At 44.6% G+C, this 19931-nt stretch overlaps 1 protein-coding gene across 1 annotated transcript in view; it reads left to right on the top strand.

Moving 5' to 3' along the window:
• Positions 1 to 19931, top strand: part of UBAC2 (UBA domain containing 2) — a 156193-nt gene that overhangs the window by 102710 nt on the left and 33552 nt on the right. Inside the window, exons 6-7 of the mRNA XM_066580273.1 lie at positions 4389 to 4512; positions 5890 to 5937. Coding sequence (XP_066436370.1) covers positions 4389 to 4512; positions 5890 to 5937 — 172 coding nt within the window. The remainder of the gene's footprint in view (positions 1 to 4388; positions 4513 to 5889; positions 5938 to 19931) is intronic.

Below are 19931 nucleotides of genomic sequence, written 5' to 3'. Positions count from 1 at the left end.
GTGGGGATTCTGTTTTGCTGCTCTGTTCAGTGAGCAGAAAAGAGGAATCCCCTTTCTGAACGGGTCCGTCATATGATGGAAACGAAGAGCGCTAAACAGACCATTGACTATAATGCCCAGCATTTTACCAGAAGAAAAAGTGATGGAAACAGGGCTTTTTCTTCTGGTATTTTGTGCCGGATCTGCGACGGAACCTTTGATCGGAGCTTCCAACACAGATGTGAACTCAGCCTTACAGTCACAGCATAGCACATCACTGTAAAAGCCAGCCAACTCTCAAAGCCTGGATGTAGCAACCAACAGTGCAAAGTGAGGCAGGGACAGGGTCATTGGCTCGGTGGAGATTACCTCTTTAAATAGAGATTGTCACTTCAACATGCTTTGAATAAATTAATACTACAAGCAAATATGAGTTTAGAAAAAGGTATCTCTATCCACGTATAATCCACTGTTTCACCTATTTCATGCACTGATCACTCACCATGACTTATTGCTAAAATCTGCCTCAAGACGTAGCTGATTGATCAAGTTAGATGCTACCCATAGAAGTCTATGCAGAGGGTTGGGGGAGAGAAATGAGGTGCTGAAGAGAAAGGAGCAGAAAGAATCAAACGGACATGCTGCAGCTAAAGGCTCTAGTAAATTTTCATTCTCATCCAAGTGTTAGACTCACAGCTACACTGCTCAGTGCTGCTGTACAATGTCCTCTATTGGCTTGCGGCCTCTAAAGGTGTGTTACAGAGAGATGGAGGAGCAGAATCGAGTCTGTGCACAGTATATGGAAGACCTTATAGCGGCTAGTCTCCACTAAGTAACTCAGGGAAAACTAAAATTTAGATGAAAACTGCTGTAAAACTCCATATACAAGTCATATAATGGCCAGAAATCCTGCTACTCATCATGTACACACGACAGGTTATACTGAAAAGTCAACCGAAAGTGAGAGATCAATGTTAATGCTTATTAGTAGCACAGCATTGTGGTAAACATTTTAACACTTCAATTGTATTACACTTGAAAGAACAGAGAAGGGTTTGCTCCACCAGACGTTTCACCGTTGCTTCAGAATTGGTTTCCGTTTTCTTTCTAATCCAGGAAGAATTGCCTCATTTAACAGGTTTAACATTTCTTACTCTTTTCTAAGACTGATCCTGATGTGAGCTATCATCTGAGTAATGAAAGCTTGGAGAGGGTTAGTTTTTACATTTCAAGTGTATTGCAGAGCCATGTTATAGTTGTAGCCATGGAAAAAATAATAGTCCGCATATTATTTTCCCACTTAGTGAACACAGTTTTAATAAATAAATAGGTTCGTTCCAAAAAATGTTGTTCTTTTTAATCACTTTGTCTGCGAAAAAAAATTGAATATAAAGTGATCAACATGTCATATGTTCCCCCAAATGTACTAAGGAAAGCTAAAGTGCATGTGAAGATTTTTCAATGCAAAGTCTGTGGCAAATTGTGGCATGTCACTACTTATTTTCTCAGTGATGCAGATTTTATATTAGTATGTATAATACACTTTATAATGCGGATTTCACCGTGGCTTGATGCGGGATTGGCGTTAAATCTGTGGTCTGAACATGGCCCTATAGGGGGCGTTCTGTTAGCACGGTTTCTGAGGGGGATCACTCTGATGGAAATGATAGTGCTATAAGTGGGGTCACTGGGTGTCATTAAGTGGCATGTTATGTAAGTATATTTGTATAGTATGACAGCGTTTATGTGTACAGCTGGCAGCATGATCGAAGTACACTGAATGGTGACATTCACTCTATGAAGAGGGCACTTACTATTAGGGTCATTCCGTGTCAGTTCAACCAACGCTCCCGGTCGACCATCTCAGATTTCAATGAAACTTTGCACAAAGATAAACCCTGACCCTAAACTAAGATAGCCAGAATATTAGGCTTCAAAGTGCTTTGGTTCACGAGCTACAGGTCTTAATCTAGGGGGTTGTCATGTGATTACAGCGCGCAACCTGAAAAAAGTGGCGATTTCAATCCATTGCCAAGCCAGTTCCAATGACTCTAGAGCAATGAAACTTCACACACTAGGAGAACTTTTGGTGCTGAATCCAGCTAAGCTACTCAGACTGCCACTCTTATCATTCTGCCACCATTGCATGTCAAAGTAGCTGAAAAATTCTATCACGCAAAATAAAACTCATATTTTAAGCAGTAATAACTCATAATCAATGCAATCCAACTCAGCTATGAATTTATCAATGTGTACTCCATAGAAATGTTTCTCATTATTCACATTATGGACCCAAAAGGATGCATCGCTCTTAAGATACAATGAGTCACAAATGGCAAAAAACACTTTTTTTTGCTAATTTTTCCCTTTTTTCAAAGGCGAAAATCGGAATGTACTCCATTTTTTTTTCATTTTTGTTCTATTTGGAAGAGAATTTTTTGCTCTACAAGATTCGATGTTTTTCATTTTGTTCCCAGACCTTCTAGATGGGAAAATATCAATGCCTGTGAAGGTCCTATGCACTCGCGGAGGTCAAATAATAAAATAAGTGTAAGTTTTGATGGATGTATAATTAGTTTAGAAATCATAAGAAGGTAAATTATTTTTGGAATGAGACAACTTTTTGTGCTCAAGATTGAAATCGCCACTTTTTTCAGGTTGCGCGCTGTAATCACATGACAACCCCCTAGATTAAGACCTGTAGCTCGTGAACCAAAGCACTTTGAAGCCTAATATTCTGGCTTAGTTTAGGGTCAGGGTCTATCTTTGTGCAAAGTTTCATTGAAATCTGAGATGGTCGACCGGGAGCGTTGGTTGAACTGACACGGAATGACCCATTAGTTACTTGTGTGCTGTCTGTGAACTCCTATATATAACTATATCTGTGAATCCTTCTCAGAGTGACCATTAGGTTCTTGGTCACCTCTCTTAAAAAGACTCTCTTCTTTCCCTATTACTTAATTTGGTAATTCGGCCAGCTCTAGGAAGAGTCCTGGTTGTCCCAAACTTCTTCCACTTAAGAGTTATTGAGGCTGCTGGGCTCTTGGGAACTTTTAGTGCAGCAGAAATGTTGTAGCCTTCTCCACATCTGTGCCTCCACACAATCCTGTCTCTGAGCTCTACAGGTAGTTTTCTCTGCCTTGGTTTTGGCTCTGATATGCATTGTGAGCTGTGAGACCTTATAGGGGTGTGTTTTTTTTAAATTATGTCCAATCAACTGAATTTACCACAGGTGGACTCCAATCCAGGTGTAGAAACATCACAAAGATGATCAAGAGAAACACAAGACCCCCAAACCTAAAAGTGTAATGCCAAAGGGTTTGATACAAAGATTTCTAGCTCTCTGCTTTGACTTTGCCATTATGGGGTATTGAGTGCAAAATGCTGGGGAAACAAATTTCTATTTGTGCAAGCCCACAACATAACAAAATGTATATATAAAAAAGTGAAAGGGTCGGAAGACTTTCTGGACCCACTGTATGTACATACAGAACCAAGTGACTGGCCAGGAAAAATCCCAATCCATGCCGAGAAGGTACTTATTGTATATTATAAGGTTACAGCATACCGGTAGCCAGCGCTTAATGGAGTTAAGTGGTATAGGTACTGGAATAGCTATTTAAATATATAAAATATGTGTAACATAAAAACTTGATTGAAATAGTACTGTAGGTCATTTTCTTACGACACTTGCACTTTAAAGGGGTACTCCAGAACCTATATCACTTAGCTCCATTAAGCCCTACCTGTATACTGCAGCAACTGTATAATATACAATAAGTACCTTCTCTGCATGGACTAGCCTCTCTCTTAGCCAGTCACTTGGTACTAATTTTAAATCTTCCATGGATGTCGTGTCTATTGGCTTCCTGAGCCTTCTTCCAGACCTCTCCTTGTACAGTGTCATTAGTAGTAATCTATACTTCAATCTCATTCTTCAGAGCTGAGTTTATGTAGTAGAGATGCCCAGGAGGCTGCCGCAGCCGGAGATCAGGTGCTCAAACAGAATAAGTGTATGGTGGTGGATTCAAGGGATCTGGGGGGAGGGTTTAATGAGTGTGGACAACCCTCTTTAGAAAATAATTTTGGTGTCGGAAAACCCTTTTATGGCCACTGGAGATGACTGTACCATTACCTTACAATTATTTTTGCATTTTTTGTTGATGCACTTATTGCTGTTCCTTAATGGCCCTATTCTTTGTACTGTCATGAGGCTATCCGTATACTGACCGTGTGTCATTATTTTAGCTTTTTCAAATTGCTGCAGGTAAATTTCAAAATTGAACCAAAAAAAGCCCCTGCGTTATAAGTGTAAGCTCATCCATGTGATTTTAGGATATGAATAGTATTATTACTTATGATAGTTACATGCACTAGTATTAACTTGATTTTGTTATTTACTTCCACAGTTTATCTCCTGTCTTCGCATTGTTTGTGCCATTTTATAGTTCTGTGCCACGAGTGCCATTGGCTCACATATTTGGCTGGTTTCCGATCACCAATAAAACTCTGGTGTACATAGTGGGACTACAGGCAAGTGAAAATTCATCTTAAATACTACTGAAAACTGTGTGTGTGGTGCTTTATTCATTCTTTTTGTTTTGGCTTAGAAAAATAATTTTAATTTCCTATTGAAAAATGCAGCATGGAAGATGGTGGGCAAAATTTATTGTACTAAATTAAATGGGACAGAATTGTGGCTGCCTGGCACCACATTCATCATGTGTGTTTTAAGTCTTGCTCGACAAGTGGGCATGGCTTAATGAAAAGGGTGTGGAGTGTTTCAGGAGCTGTCGGCACTGAACATGCAGAGACCCAGGAAAGGTATTAGTTGGTTTAGTATTTTTATGATGGGGAGCACTCCATTTATTTCAATGGGGCAGACAAATAGCTGAGCACAGCGCTCTGTTATCTGCCTGTGTGATAGAGAGGAATGGAGCCGCTGCTGAGCATGTGTGACCAGGTATTCCATTCCTCACTGCATTACAGAAAATGGACAATGTATCTTGAGCTGTGAATAGAGTTGAGTGAACATACTCTGCCGAGCTTGATGCTCGTTCAAGTATTAGTGTACTTGATGGTGCTCGTTACTCGAACGAGCATCACGCCGCGTTCGATCCCGCCCCAGTTTTTGGCTCCTCCCCACTGTGACGTGCCTGTTTTGGCCCCTCCCCGCCACAACGTAGCTCGCGTCAATGACAAATTTTTTGAGAGAGAGAACGAGAGAGAGAACACGAACCAAGAAAAATAAAAAAGCTCTGGACCCAGCGTCCCACATACAAAAATGCTCGAGTCTCCCATTGTAGTCAATGGGGTTCGTTACTCGAGTAGAGCTCTTGAATGGTATGAAAAGCTCGACTCGAATAACGTAGACACAAGCATTTGGGTGCTCGCTCATGTGGGGGAGGGAATGGTTTCCCTATTCTCGGGATCAGTGGGGGTCCCAACGGTCGGACGTCCATTGATCTATCAGTTTTGCAGTGGATGGGTGAAAAATTGTGAAATTCTCATCACCAGAATACCCATTTAAGATCCATGGTGACTGTAGCCTGAGATCATTTTTTTTTAGTGACAACTACAAAGAGTCTTCAGGTGGCCTCTTATGTTTATTCCAACTTCACTTAATATGTATAGGCACAGTATTACCTTCTGGAGGGCTACACTCTTCTCAGATGTATTACCAAGCACATCTCGTCATTGGATTACTACATAAGTCTGTGTTAAAACACCAAAAATATAAAAATTTGCTGTAAACTTACTGTGGGGATAGCAATATGTTACTATATAAACCATGTGGTTTGTTGGTATGGGACATCTGTCCCCTCATTTTGTGTTAACTTTTACAAGGAAAAGTCATAATGAGTCCAGTGATTGACTTATTATCCTTAACACTTTATTTGCTCTCTTTAGCTTTTGACCTCAAGTCCCTATATGCTGGTGGTTGCTGTAACTGGTGTGGTAAGTACCTAGTGGCTTACAACATGTATGGTGCACCAATCCATCTCTAATAACTGCGCTATAGATATAATGTATCAGAATTCACAAATTCTATATTAGGTGTTTGGAAAACACTTTTATGTCACATACAGATGTGTCCACACGTAACTTTTCTTGAATTGCATTCAGAGGAGTAGCAGAAATATTACCACATAAGCGAGTGTGCTGTATTCTAAAGTGTGCTGTGTCTTAAGTGTGTGATTTGGGATTAGTGGAATTGTTGAGTGCATGTCTCCCTATTTGCATTTTTTATTTGTGTTTATATTAATTTATAATAATCTTTCAGTTTATACATTGTGCTATATTGTCTTTTTTCCTAGAGTTAAATACATTGTGTTGAGGGGGTATATTGGAGAGTTAAATTGTTAAACATTGTTACATTAAAAAGCACATTTTGTCTGTAGATTTGAGTCTCCATTGCTTTGCACAGGTAATTAATTAGGAGTGGTGTTACACAATCAGGGTGTGATAAATTGCGTCTGTGGAACTTTCTGTGTCCTTTGCAAACAGAGGTGGAGCTGAAGTATTAGATAAGAGCTATCTTCTAATGTCCTTTTGCACATGGGTCCCAGTATAGCAAATGATAACCAACAGCACTAAAACTGCACCTTTTCAAGGTGAGGTGGAGTAATGCAAAGCCACTTAAAAAAAAAATCGAACCAGTAGGCTCCACAAGCAGTCCAAAAAGTAGCAGAAATGTAGCAGCATAGACAGTAAATTTCCAATAAAATAAACTTTATTTCTCAATGTTGTTTTAAAAAGCAAGCACCGTTTTGGTTACCAATGGCCTTTTTCAAGCCTTGTACATGTGCTGACAGTCGGATAAATGACTGCACGAGTGCTGACATCTTTGCTAAGGTCGTTGGCGCTCATGCAGAGCGTTTACACTGACAGAATTTACCTCTGGATCGCAGGATTCTTGCTGGCTTCTTGCTCAGCGCTTCACCTTGAAATGCAGGATAACAATAGTTAAACAAAACCCAGAGCTCCAGGGAGAATTACCATATGTATGCAAATAGTTGGAGTAAGGACCATTCACTTACTTCACAGGGGGGTCTCAAATGAGAATACACTCTAATCCTGGTTGGCAGTTTACCACAATGGTATTCTCCAATGCTTGCAAAGATGGATCCAGTGATAAGGGAATAGTGTAACCCAATTTCTCAAGCACATGTGATTGAGAAAGGGGGTTAGCTATTCCCGGAAACGCTTTGCACACTTCCATTAGCCTTTGTTTCGCTGGGTTTTGTTTTGTTATCCTGCATCTTACATTTCTGATATCTATATCGTGGTCCCATTGATGCTCTCTTTTCTTGGATGTTTAGCAGATGTGGAGGTCGATGGTAGTATGGAAGTGCAGGACGATCAGGCAGTTAGCTGGGTGACAGAAGGAGGAATAGAAGGAAGGGATCCAGGAAGGCTAGTTTTAAACTGGCACACCCTGACAAGTTTGCAAAGTTGGTAGATTAGGGGAATGCCAGTACAGAATTGGCACTCCTGCAGCATGATATGGCCTCTGACTACCAGGGGAATGTCTGCTCCAGTAAGAAGGGAAAAAGGAGCGCAGGGCAGGCTAGTAGTAGGAGACTCAATTATTAGGGGGGCAGACAGGGTAATCTGCCACAAAGAACGGGTTTTTTAAATGGTGTGGTGTTTTCTTGGCGCTCGAGTTCATCATATCACAGATCGGGTTGACGTATTACTGGGAAGGGCTGGTGAGGATCCAGTGGTCATGGTACACATTGGCAACAATGACAAAGTTAGAGGTAGGTGGAGGGTCCTTAAACTATTTCAGGGAATTAGGATATAAACTTTGGGCAAGTAATTCCAAAGTAATATTTTCTAAAATACTACCTGTACCACGTGCCACACCAGAAAGGCAGAGGGAGGTTAGGGAGGTAAACAAGTGTCTCAAGAGTTGGTGTAAGAAGGGAGATTGGTGCAGCTGTGCTGCTGAGAAAGATAACTAGAAGGTTTGAGGAGTATTTAAAGTAGGAACTGGGGGAGGGCGACCAGAGAGATGAAGGGGAAGACAGTATAGAAAGTGATCTGGGGCTAAATAATGAAAATAGGAGTGGAGTGGTAGGAAGGGTTACTACAGTTAGAACTGGCAGAACAGTTAAAAGGGATGCACTTAATATGAAAAATAACCAAAACCTACTAATCTGTATTGTGACTAAAGTCTGACCAATAAGGTCAATGAACTTGAAGTAATAATGTCTACGACATAGCAGGAATAACTTGGTTGGCTGAAAGCTGTAACTGGGTGCTGACAGGGTTACAGTCTGTTTAGAAGGGATTGTAAAAAACGGAAAGGAGAAACGGTGTCTCTTTATGTAAATTCATGTCTAAAGCTCACACTATGGGAAGATGTATGTGAGAGAAAGGAACATATACAGTTTCTATGGGTAGAGATTAGAGATGAGCGAGCACCAAAATGCTCGGGTGCTCGTTACTCGAGACGAACTTTTCGCAATGCTCGAGGGTTCGTTTCGAGTAACAAACCCCATTGAAGTCAATGGGCGACCCGAGCATTTTTGTATATCGCCGATGCTCGCTAAGGTTTTCGTTTGTGAAAATCTGGGCAATTCAAGAAAGTGCGTCTGCCAGAGGAAAAGCAGGCACACACTGCAGAGGGTTGGCACGGCTAGGCAGCGACCCTCTTTAAAAGTCCACAATGCTGTACAGAAGCAATGAGAAATCCAATCCTGTGCCACCTCCATCTGGAGCTGCACACGTGGGCATAGCAATGGGGAACCTATGTGCCACACACTATTCATTCTGTCAAGGTGTCTGCATGCCCAGTCAGACCGCGTTTTTTTATAAATAGTCACAGGCAGGTACAACTCCGCAATGGGAATTCCGTGTGCACCCACAGCATGGGTGGCTCTCTGGAACCCACCGGCTGTACATAAATGTATCCCATTGCAGTGCCCATCACAGCTGAGGTAATAAAGTCATGTTTAATGCAGGTGGGCTTCGGCCCACACTGCATGCCCCAGTCAGACTGGGGTTCTTTAGAAGTGGACACATGTAGTTACAACTCCGTGTGGACCCACAGCATGGGTGGGTGCCAGGAAGCCACTGGCGGTACATAAATACATCCCATTGCAGTGCCCAACACAGCTGAGGTAATAATGTCATGCTTAATGCAGGTGGGCCTCGGCCCACACTGCATGCCCCAGTCAGACTGGGGTTCTTTAGAAGTGGACAGATGCAGTTACAACTCCCTGTGGACCCACCGGCGGTACATAAATATATCCCATTGCAGTGCCCAACACAGCTGATGTAACGTCAGCTGTAATGCAGGTGGGCTAAAAATTAATTTGATTAAACTGTAGGCGAGGGCCCCCAAAAATTGGTGTACCAACAGTACTAATGTACCTCAGAAAAATTGCCCATGCCCAACCAAGAGGGCAGGTGAAACCCATTAATCGCTTTGGTTAATGTGGCTTAATTGGTAACTTGGCCTGGAGGCAGCCCAGTTAAAATAAAAATTGGTTGAGGTGAAAGTTTCAACGCTTTAATGAGCATTGAAACGTCTAAAAATTGTTTATAAAAATTATATGACTGAGCCTTGTGGGCTTAAGAAAAATTGCCCGTTCGGCGTGATTATGTGAGGTTTCAGGAGGAGGAGCAGGAGGAGGAGGAGGAATATTAGACACAGATTGATGAAGCTAAAAGGTCCATGTTTTTGATGGGGATAGAGAACGATGCTTCCACCCACGGGTGCAGCCTACGGATTGCTTAGGTATCGCTGCTGTCCGCTGGTGGAGAAGAGAAGTCTGGGGAAATCCAGGCTTTGTTCATCTTGATGAGTGTAAGCCTGTCGGCACTGTCGGTTGACAGGCGGGTACGCTTATCTGTGATGATTCCCCCAGCCGCACTAAACACCCTCTCTGACAAGACGCTAGCCGCAGGACAAGCAAGCACCTCCAGGGCATACAGCGCGAGTTCAGGCCACGTGTCCAGCTTCGACACCCAGTAGTTGTAGGGGACAGAGGCGTCACGGAGGACGGTCGTGCGATCGGCTACGTACTCCCTCACCATCCTTTTACAGTGCTCCCGCCGACTCAGCCTTGACTGGGGAGCGGTGACACAGTCTTGCTGGGGAGCCATAAAGCTGTCAAGGGCCTTAGAGAGTGTTGCCCTGCCTGCGCTGTACATGCTGCCTGATCTCCGCGCCTCCCCTGCTACCTGGCCCTCGGAACTGCGCCTTCGGCCACTAGCGCTGTCGTATGGGAATTTTACCATCAGTTTGTCCGCCAGGGTCCTGTGGTATAGCAACACTCTCGAACCCCTTTCCTCTTCGGGTATGAGAGTGGAAAGGTTCTCCTTATACCGTGGGTCAAGCACTGTGTACACCCAGTAATCCGTAGTGGCCAGAATGCGTGTAACGCGAGGGTCACGAGAAAGGCATCCTAACATGAAGTCAGCCATGTGTGCCAGGGTACCTGTACGCAACACATGGCTGTCCTCACTAGGAAGATCACTTTCAGGATCCTCCTCCTCCTCCTCCTCCTCCTCCGGCCATACACGCTGAAAGGATGACAGGCAAGCAGCATGTGTACCGTCAGCAGTGGGCCAAGATGTCTCTTCCCCCTCCTCCTCATCTTCCGCCTCTTCCTCAACGCGCTGAGATATAGACAGGAGGGTGCTCTGACTATCCAGCGACATACTGTCTTCCCCCGGCTCTGTTTCCGAGCGCAAAGCGTCTGCCTTTATGCTTTGCAGGAAACTTCTCAAGAGGCATAGCAGAGGAATGGTGACGCTAATGATTGCAGCATTGCCGCTCACCACCTGGGTAGACTCCTCAAACTTTCCAAGGACCTGGCAGATGTCTGCCAACCAGGCCCACTCTTCTGAAAAGAATTGAGGAGGCTGACTCCCACTGCGCCGCCCATGTTGGAGTTGGTATTCCACTATAGCTCTACGCTGCTCATAGAGCCTGGCCAACATGTGGAGTGTAGAGTTCCACCGTGTGGGCACGTCACACAGCAGTCGGTGCACTGGCAGATTAAACCGATGTTGCAGGGTGCACAGGGTGGCAGCATCCGTGTGGGACTTGCGGAAATGTGCGCAGAGCCGGCGCACCTTTCCGAGCAGGTCTGACAAGCGTGGGTAGCTTTTCAGAAAGCGCTGAACCACCAAATTAAAGACGTGGGCCAGGCATGGCACGTGCGTGAGGCTGCCGAGCTGCAGAGCCGCCACAAGGTTACGGCCGTTGTCACACACGACCATGCTCGGTTGGAGACTCAGTGGCACAAGCCAGCGGTCGGTCTGCTCTGTCAGACCCTGCAGCAGTTCGTGGGCCATGTGCCTCTTATCTCCTAAGCTGAGTAGTTTCAGCACGGCCTGCTGCCGCTTGCCCACCGCTGTGCTGCCACGCCGCGCGACACCGACTGCTGGCGACGTGCTGCTGCTGACACATCTTGATTGCGAGACAGAGGTTGCGTTGGAGGAGGAGGAGGGTGCTTTAGTGGAGGAAGCATACACCGCCGCAGATACCACCACCGAGCTGGGGCCCGCAATTCTGGGGGTGGGTAGGACGTGAGCGGTCCCAGGCTCTGACTCTGTCCCAGCCTCCACTAAATTCACCCAATGTGCCGTCAGGGAGATATAGTGGCCCTGCCCGCCTGTGCTTGTCCACATGTCCGTTGTTAAGTGGACCTTGGCAGTAACCGCGTTGGTGAGGGCGCGTACAATGTTGCGGGAGACGTGGTCGTGCAGGGCTGGGACGGCACATCGGGAAAAGTAGTGGCGACTGGGAACTGAGTAGCGCGGGGCCGCCGCCGCCGCCATCATACTTTTGAAGGACTCCGTTTCCACAACCCTATACGGCAGCATCTCCAGGCTGATAAATTTGGCTACGTGCACGTTTAACGCTTGAGCGTGCGGGTGCGTGGTGGCGTACTTGCGCTTGCGCTCAAACACTTGAGTTAGCGACGGCTGGACGCTGCGCTGACAGACATTGCTGGATGGGGCCGAGGACAGCGGAGGTGAGGGTGTGGGTGCAGGCCAGGAGACGGTAGTGCCTGTGTCCTCAGAGCGGGGTTGGATCTCAGTGGCAGGTTGGGGCACAGGGGGAGAGGCAGCGGTGCAAACCGGAGGTGGTGAACGGCCTTCGTCCCACCTTGTGGGGTGCTTGGCCAGCATATGTCTGCGCATGCTGGTGGTGGTGAGGCTGGTGGTGGTGGCTCCCCGGCTGATCTTGGCGCGACAAAGGTTGCACACCACTGTTCGTCGGTCGTCTGCACTCTCAGTGAAAAACTGCTTGACCTTTGAGCACCTCGGCCTCTGCAGGGTGGCATGGCGCGAGGGGGCGCTTTGGGAAACAGTTGGTGGATTATTCGGTCTGGCCCTGCCTCTACCCCTGGACACCGCACTGCCTCTTGCAACCTGCCCTGCTGCTGCCCTTGCCTCCCCCTCTGAAGACCTGTCCTCAGTAGGCGTAGCAAACCAGGTGGGGTCAGTCACCTCATTGTCCTTCTGCTCTTCCTCTGAATCGTCTGTGCGCTCCTCCCTCGGACTTACTGCCCTTACTACTACCTCACTGATAGACAACTGTGTCTCATCGTCATCGGCCTCCTCACCCACTGAAAGGTCTTGAGACAGTTGCCGGAAGTCCCCAGCCTCATCCCCCGGACCCCGGGAACTTTCCAATGGTTGGGCATCAGTCACGATAAACTCCTCTGGTGGGAGAGGAACCACTGCTGCCCGTTCTGAGCAGGGGCCCGAGAACAGTTCCTGGGAGTCTGCCCGCTCCTCAGAATGTGTCATTTTCATGGAGTGAGGAGGCTGGGAGGAAGGAGGAGCAGCAGCCAGAGGATTCTGAGTTGCAGCAGTGGACGGCGCAGAACTGTGGGTGGACGATAGATTGCTGGAAGCACTTTCTGTCATCCACGACAGGACCTGCTCACACTGCTCATTTTCTAATAAAGGTCTACCGCGTGGACCCATTAAATGTGCGATGAATGTAGGGACGCCAGAAACGTGCCTCTCTCCTAATCCCGCAGCAGTCGGCTGTGATACACCTGGATCAGGAGCTCGGCCTGTGCCCACACCCGGACTTGGACCTCCGCGTCCTCGGCCGCGCCCACGTCCTCTAGGCCTACCCCTACCCCTCAGCATGCTGTATTACCAATAATGCAGAAACAGAATGCTGTAATTAAATGTGCCGCTTATTGGCCTATGTTTGAAGGCTGACTTCGCTTACGGAACGCCAGGAAATAATTTGGCGCAAGCCTGCTGTAACACTTAGCTGGCTGCGTATGATTTTGTAGAACTACTACACCCAGCACACACAGACCCAGAACACTGAGCACAGTGACAGGCAGGCCAAATAGATTTTTTGCCCAAATTTTTTTAGCAAAGACCCACTGCCTATAATCAATGAATATGTCTTCTGTCCCTGCCTCCACACTTCTGTCCCTGGAGTATTACTGCAGGGCGCAATGCTCTGCACGGCCGATATACCAAAAAAAAAAAAAGTGCAACACTGCAAAAAGCAGCCTCCACAGTACTACACACGGTTAGATGTGGCCCTAAGAAGGACCGTTGGGGTTCTTGAAGCCTACAATAACTCCTAACACTCTCCCTATAGCAGCTCCAACACGATACCACTTTCCCTCAGCTATGTCAGAACGCATCTGTGACGAGCCGCGGGAGGGGCCGATTTTTATACTCGGGTGACACCTGATCTCACCAGCCACTAACTGCAGTGGGCTGGTATAGGGCTTGAACATCGCAGGGGGAAGTTGTAATGCCTTCCCTGTCTTTCAATTGACCAGAAAAGCGCGCTAACGTCTCAGAGATGAAAGTGAAAGTAACCTGAACATCGTGTGGTACTCGTTACGAGTAACGAGCATCTCGATCACGCTGATACTCGAACGAGTATCAAGCTCGGACGAGTACGTTCGCTCATCTCTAGTAGAGATACATGGAGGGAAAAACAATAATAAAACACTTATTGGGGTTTCCTAAAGGCCACCAAATATAACGGAAGCCACTGAAAATCTATTACTGAGGCAAAAACATGAATATCTTTTTCACTGACTTTTTTTCCCTGATTTTTTTTGGTTTTATTTGGGAATAAAAGCTAAAAAAAAGATTTTTTTTAACATTTAAAGGGGTTGTCCCGCGGCAGCAAGTGGGTCTATACACTTCTGTATGGCCATATTAATGCACTTTGTAATATACATTGTGCATTAATTATGAGCCATACAGAAGTTATAAAAAGTTTTATACTTACCTGCTCCGTTGCTAGCGTCCTCGTCTCCATGGTGCCGACTAATTTTCGCCCTCCGATGGCCAAATTAGCCGCGCTTGCGCAGTCCGGGTCTTCTCCTGTCTTCTATGGAGCCGCTCGTGCAGAATGCAGGCTCCGTGTAGCTCCGCCCCGTCACGTGCCGATTCCAGCCAATCAGGAGGCTGGAATCAGCAATGGACCGCACAGAAGAGCTGCGGTCCACGGAGACAGAGGATCCCGGCGGCCATCTTCAGCGGTAAGTATTGAAGTCACCGGAGCGCGGGGATTAAGGTAAGCGCTCCGGTAAGCTTTCTTTACCTCCCTGCATCGGGGTTTTCTCGCTCCGACCGGGGGGGGGGGTTGAAAAAAAAAAAAACCCGTTTCGGCGCGGGACAACCCCTTTAACTTTTTTTTTTTAAATTAGTACATTTACGCTAAAATAAAGTATGGGAATGGGTTCCTCATTTTGTTTCGGACGTTTTGATACATAAGTATGGTTTTGGATTACAGGGCGCATATAGCGGCGGTTTGAAAGAAAGTTTTCCATTTTCACTTTTTTAGTACATCGTGCTCATTGAGCACTCTGTACTAGAGGAAGCAGAAAGAGTTAAAACCCACTTCTTCCTCCTCCAGGTTATCAGCTGTGACTAACAGCTAACAACCCGTCCTGCTTCTGATTGATTGCAGAAGTAGGAGGCTTTAATCCCCACCGCAATTTCACATACGGCTGGGCTTTAAGCCCGGGACCAAGCACCGTAAATTTACAGTGCTTGGTCCTTAATGGGTTTTAATAACCTGTCATATGAAATGAACGCATTTAAAAACAAAATTAAAAAACACTGAATTGCCTAAAAAAAAAAAAATCATTAAGTTCTATGTACACCAAAATTGTGCCAGTGAAAACTACACTCGTCCTGCATAATAGAAGCCTTTATACAGCTGCATCAAAGGAAAAAACTTAAAAGTTATGGCTCTCAGAATGCAGCATCACAAAGCACAATGTTGTCAATAAAAATTGTGGCTCTGCTTAGTCATGGTTCCTTTGTTTGTTTACAGGCTGCAGCCCCGCCTGATTACAGAACGTCACAGGCTGTTGCAGCCAATGTCAGAGCTCTCCGATTGAATGCTGAACTCTCTCATTGGCTGCACTGTCGGTGACGTTCCCTAAACAGGCTGGGGAAACCTGTAAACATGGTGTCAGAGGGGAGACCCAGAACAGCTGTGTGGGACACACTGGGTAGTAGGGAGAGATGAGTATATGCCTAGTTGTTATATTTGCGTATTAGAACAGGGTTTTACAGAGAAAATACAACTCAGACAACCACTATTACCAATATAACATGAAAATCATAGAATAGTAGAGTTGGAAGGGACCCCCAGGGTCATTGGGTCCAAACCCCCTGCTCAGTGCACGATTCACTAAATAATACCGGACAGATGTCTGTCCAGCCTTTGTTTAAAAACTTCGCTTGAAGGAGAACTCAACACCTCCTGTGGTAACCCATTCCACTCATTGATCACCCTCACTGTCAGAAAGTCTTTTTCTAATATCTAATTTGTGTCTCCTCCCTTTCAGTTTCATCCCGTTGCTTATAATTTCTTCTTGTGCAAATGAGAATAGGACTGATCCCTCTGCACTATGATAGCCCTTCAGCTATTAAGTCTCCTCTCAATCTTCTTTTTTTGTAAGTTAAGCTGTTACGGACAGTGAGTGTAGACCCACTGTGCCAACTAACCGGTTTGGCTTTGGGCTAATCCTAAAGGCGTTATTCTGACGGTTCCCCGGTTTTCACTCTTTAATCCCTATACAGGGATCTGAACTTCGCTGCGGGAAACAGAGCAGGACGCCACCTCCTGGAGTAGGCACAGTGTAGTTGGCAGCTGACCCATGGAAGTCAGAGACACTGGTGCAATCTAAACTGTAATCAAAATCTAGGCCAATGTCGGGGCAAGCAGAGCACAAACATAATCTAGGTAGAAGTCCCAGAATCAGGGCAGACACAGGAGTCAAAAGCAGAGGAACTTTGCAAGGTAACTGAGACAAACTCACACCAATACTCAGGCAAGGAGGAGAATCCCCAGCTCTGCTAAAAAGGAGGGCAATAGGCTATTACCCTGCAGCTGGGCTGAGAGCACTGGGGAGGATAAAATCCTACAGTGCTGATGGAAAATCCACAGCTATAAGTTCACTCATATAGTAGAAGCAGAGCATCACCCGCATCTGCCTGTAAAAGCAAAAGGGCGGCAGACATGAGTAGCTGGCCTAACATAAACATTCCCAGATCTTTTAACTAGTCCTCATAGGACATGATTTGCGGACCACTCACCATCCTGGTAACTCTTCTCTGAACTTGCTTCAGTTTGTCTATGTTGTTTTTATAAAGTGGGGTGCCCAGAACTGGACACCGTATTCCAGATGAGGTCTGACTAAGGAAGAGTAGAAGGGGATAATTACCTCACGTGATCTAGACTCTACGCTGCTCTTTATACATCCCAGAATTGTGTTTGCCTTTTTTTTTCTGCTGCATCACATTTTTGACTGATGTTCAGTCTATGATCTATTAGTATACCCAAGTCTTCTTCACATGTGCTGCTGGTTAGCCCAATCCCTCCCATTCTGTATGTGCTTTTTCATTTTTCTTGCCCAGATGTAGGATTTTGCATTTCTCTTTGTTAAATAACATTCTGTTAGTCACCGTCCACTGTTCAAAAGAGCCTAATTTATACTATAGGCTACATTTGGTGTTCCCTTTTAGTTTACAAAGGTCTCCCATATCCCAGCCATCTGCTAAGGAATTAAAAGGTGAAGATGATGATTAATGCTCATAATGAAGCATCATACAGTGCCTTTTGTAATCAAAACGCTATCCACAATATGTATAGACGTTCAGGGTATCTCAATTTAACGGACACTTTGTAGGGGTCTGACACTTTGTAGGGGTCTCCATTCTGCAACTCCTCTATTAGGTTTATTTTTAGGGACTACATTTACAGGCAAAGAGGTTATCTAACTAATATAAACAATACTAAAGCATACAGTGAAGGAAAAGAGGTGGAAAAAAACCTACTGAAAAGCATATCTTATTATTGGAACATAATTTGCATATTGTACTGTTACACCCAAAAGTCTGCACTGATACAATCTTCTAGATGAGTGTCATATACCATGTACTCTGCAAGGTTTTCACGTTCACACATTTACAATTTCATATTGCACCTAGGTGATCTCACTTCAACAAAGTGTTTTCAGATTTACAATTAACCATTGAATGTGTACAGCAAATCAAGTATGCAAGTTTTCTGTGGATCAGTTTCAGTGTTAATCTACATTAGACATGGAAAATCTAGTGAACCAAGCGACTTTGAATGAGGCATGGTCATCGGTGTAGCCGTATTTCAAACACTGCAAACTTTAAAGGGTTTTCTCTTGCAATAGAGTAGAGAATGCATAAGAAAGGTGTGAAAAACATCCAGCGATCAGGGATCCCGTGGATGTAAACAATTTGCCAACAAAAGGGCTCAGAGGAAGAGATTAAGAATCATTCTGAAGAACAGGTGATGCTCAGATGCAAATTGTAGCTGATTACAAAGCTAACATGACCAAATACATAACTCGTCATTCCTTACCGCAGATGAGCTGTATCTGCAGATGACCAGTTTGTGTGTAATTACTAAGTGAAACAGAAAGCCAAGATAACCGTAGAAAAAAGGGCGCAAAAATTGAATTACTGAACAGTGCAAAAACATTGTCTGATCAGATGAATCCAGATTTCTGTTGCACCATGCTGATGGGTGGGACATAATATGGTGCAAGCAGCATGAATTGAGAAACCCTTCTCGTCAGGTATAAGCAGTCCAAGCTGGTGGAGGAGGACTAATGGTGTAGGAAATGTTTTCTTGGCATACCCTGGGTGTCCCCGCTTGTCTTCTACATCCAGCTGTTCTCTGCTCGGAGCGGCCAGCTGTTGTACAGCTGAGTGCTTGGAGCAGAGGATGCAGAAGACAAGCGGGGTGTCCCCACTTGTCTTCTGCATCCAGCTGTTTTCTGCACAGAGCACCCGGCTGTTATACAGCCGAGCCCTCCATGTGGGGTATGGAGAACAGAGCTGGACCACTCTGTTCTTCATACACAGCCTGTCATCAGGGAGCGGGATACAGCTGAAACAATAGTATCAGCTGTATCCCGCTGTGAATCCCTGATAAGTCTCATTGTCGTCTTTCAGCAGGCTGAAAACAGCGATGAGCAACGGGATAACGAAAACTGCACAATGTAAGTGCAGTTACACACAACGATTATCGCTCAAAAGACGGCTTTTGAGCGAATTTTGAGCGATAATCGTTGTGTCTAAATGGGCCTTAAGACATTAAACTGTGTACATATCAATAAAAATTGGAAAACATGGGTGTTCCAAAACTTTAGACTGGTAATGTATATGTATACACCACACATTTCTACAATTCAGGATACTGTTAAGAACAGGGAGAAGAATTTCCATAGAAAATTACCCAGGATGTTTTGTCATACCAACATAAAGATAATGGTAGTGATGTTGAGTGCATGGAGCTATACAGTTGTTGTATTTCTATCTCTGTATAGGCTCTATCGTATGCACTAATTCTAGACTTATTGTCCTCTAGAAGCAATGCCCCTAGGGGAGCACACTTCTATACCAATCGTATGCAGTCTGATGGAGCACGTCACAATTTATTTTTTTCTATCAAATCCCTAGGGAATTCCATAGAAACAAACCTCTACATTAAATTGGGATAAACTGATGATGTGAAAAAAAATGTGTCCCGGGAGAACATCCAGTGTCTCCCTTCTAACAAACCTGTCTTTTTTTATTTCACTATTTTGTTCTAATTAGCCAAGAAAAGCTATTGAAAAGCTTAAGACGTATCAGGTAAAGAGATATCACTATAGACAGATGCATTAAATGAACATCTAGCAGTGGCATCCATTTAATGGATACTTTTGTTACTGGATGCCATCATACCCTATGGGTGGTGGATGCTACAGCCTTCAATAAAAGTATATGTCAGCAGTATTTCCAAATGCATTCATTTAAAGAAAGCCATTAACACACTGAGAAAAGAGCTTAAGCCAAACATATCCTGAGCGGTATGATGCGAGATGTTAAACAAACATGAAAGAGAAACAGCACACATCCGATAGATGCCATCTATCAGACATTTGTCACCATAGGCTTACATGAGGGGAAAAAACTGTGACGGTGTCTTTGAGGAAGCAATTTGTTGGTCATCCATTATTTATGGGCTCCCATGCTAGACCTAACGTATACATTTAACCCTTAATGACGCGACCCTTTTTTTTCCATTTTCGTCCCCCCCCCCCTCCTTCTTTAAAAAGTCGTAACTCCTTTATTTATCCATTGACATCGCTGTATGAGGGCTTGATTTTTGCAGGACGAGTTGTGTTTTTCAATGGTGCTATTTAATGTACCTTATAAAGTATTGAAAAACTTTTAAAAAATTCAAAGTGCAGTAAAATGAAAAAAAAAAACTACATTCTGCCATCTTTCAGTGCTCTTTTGTTTCTATGGCGCACAAACTGCAACAAAAATTACATGATAACTTTATTCTATGGGTCAGGACGATTACTACGATACCAAACTTGTATTTTATTTTATTTTTTTTGCTGTACTACTTTTATTTTTTTTCAAAGACATTTAATTTTTTTAAATTA

Source organism: Eleutherodactylus coqui, chromosome 1 (assembly GCF_035609145.1).
Source record: "Eleutherodactylus coqui strain aEleCoq1 chromosome 1, aEleCoq1.hap1, whole genome shotgun sequence".
Lineage (NCBI taxonomy): Eukaryota > Metazoa > Chordata > Amphibia > Anura > Eleutherodactylidae > Eleutherodactylus > Eleutherodactylus coqui.
Note: the sequence above shows the minus strand (reverse complement) of the source record. Positions and strands in the feature narration are given on the sequence as shown.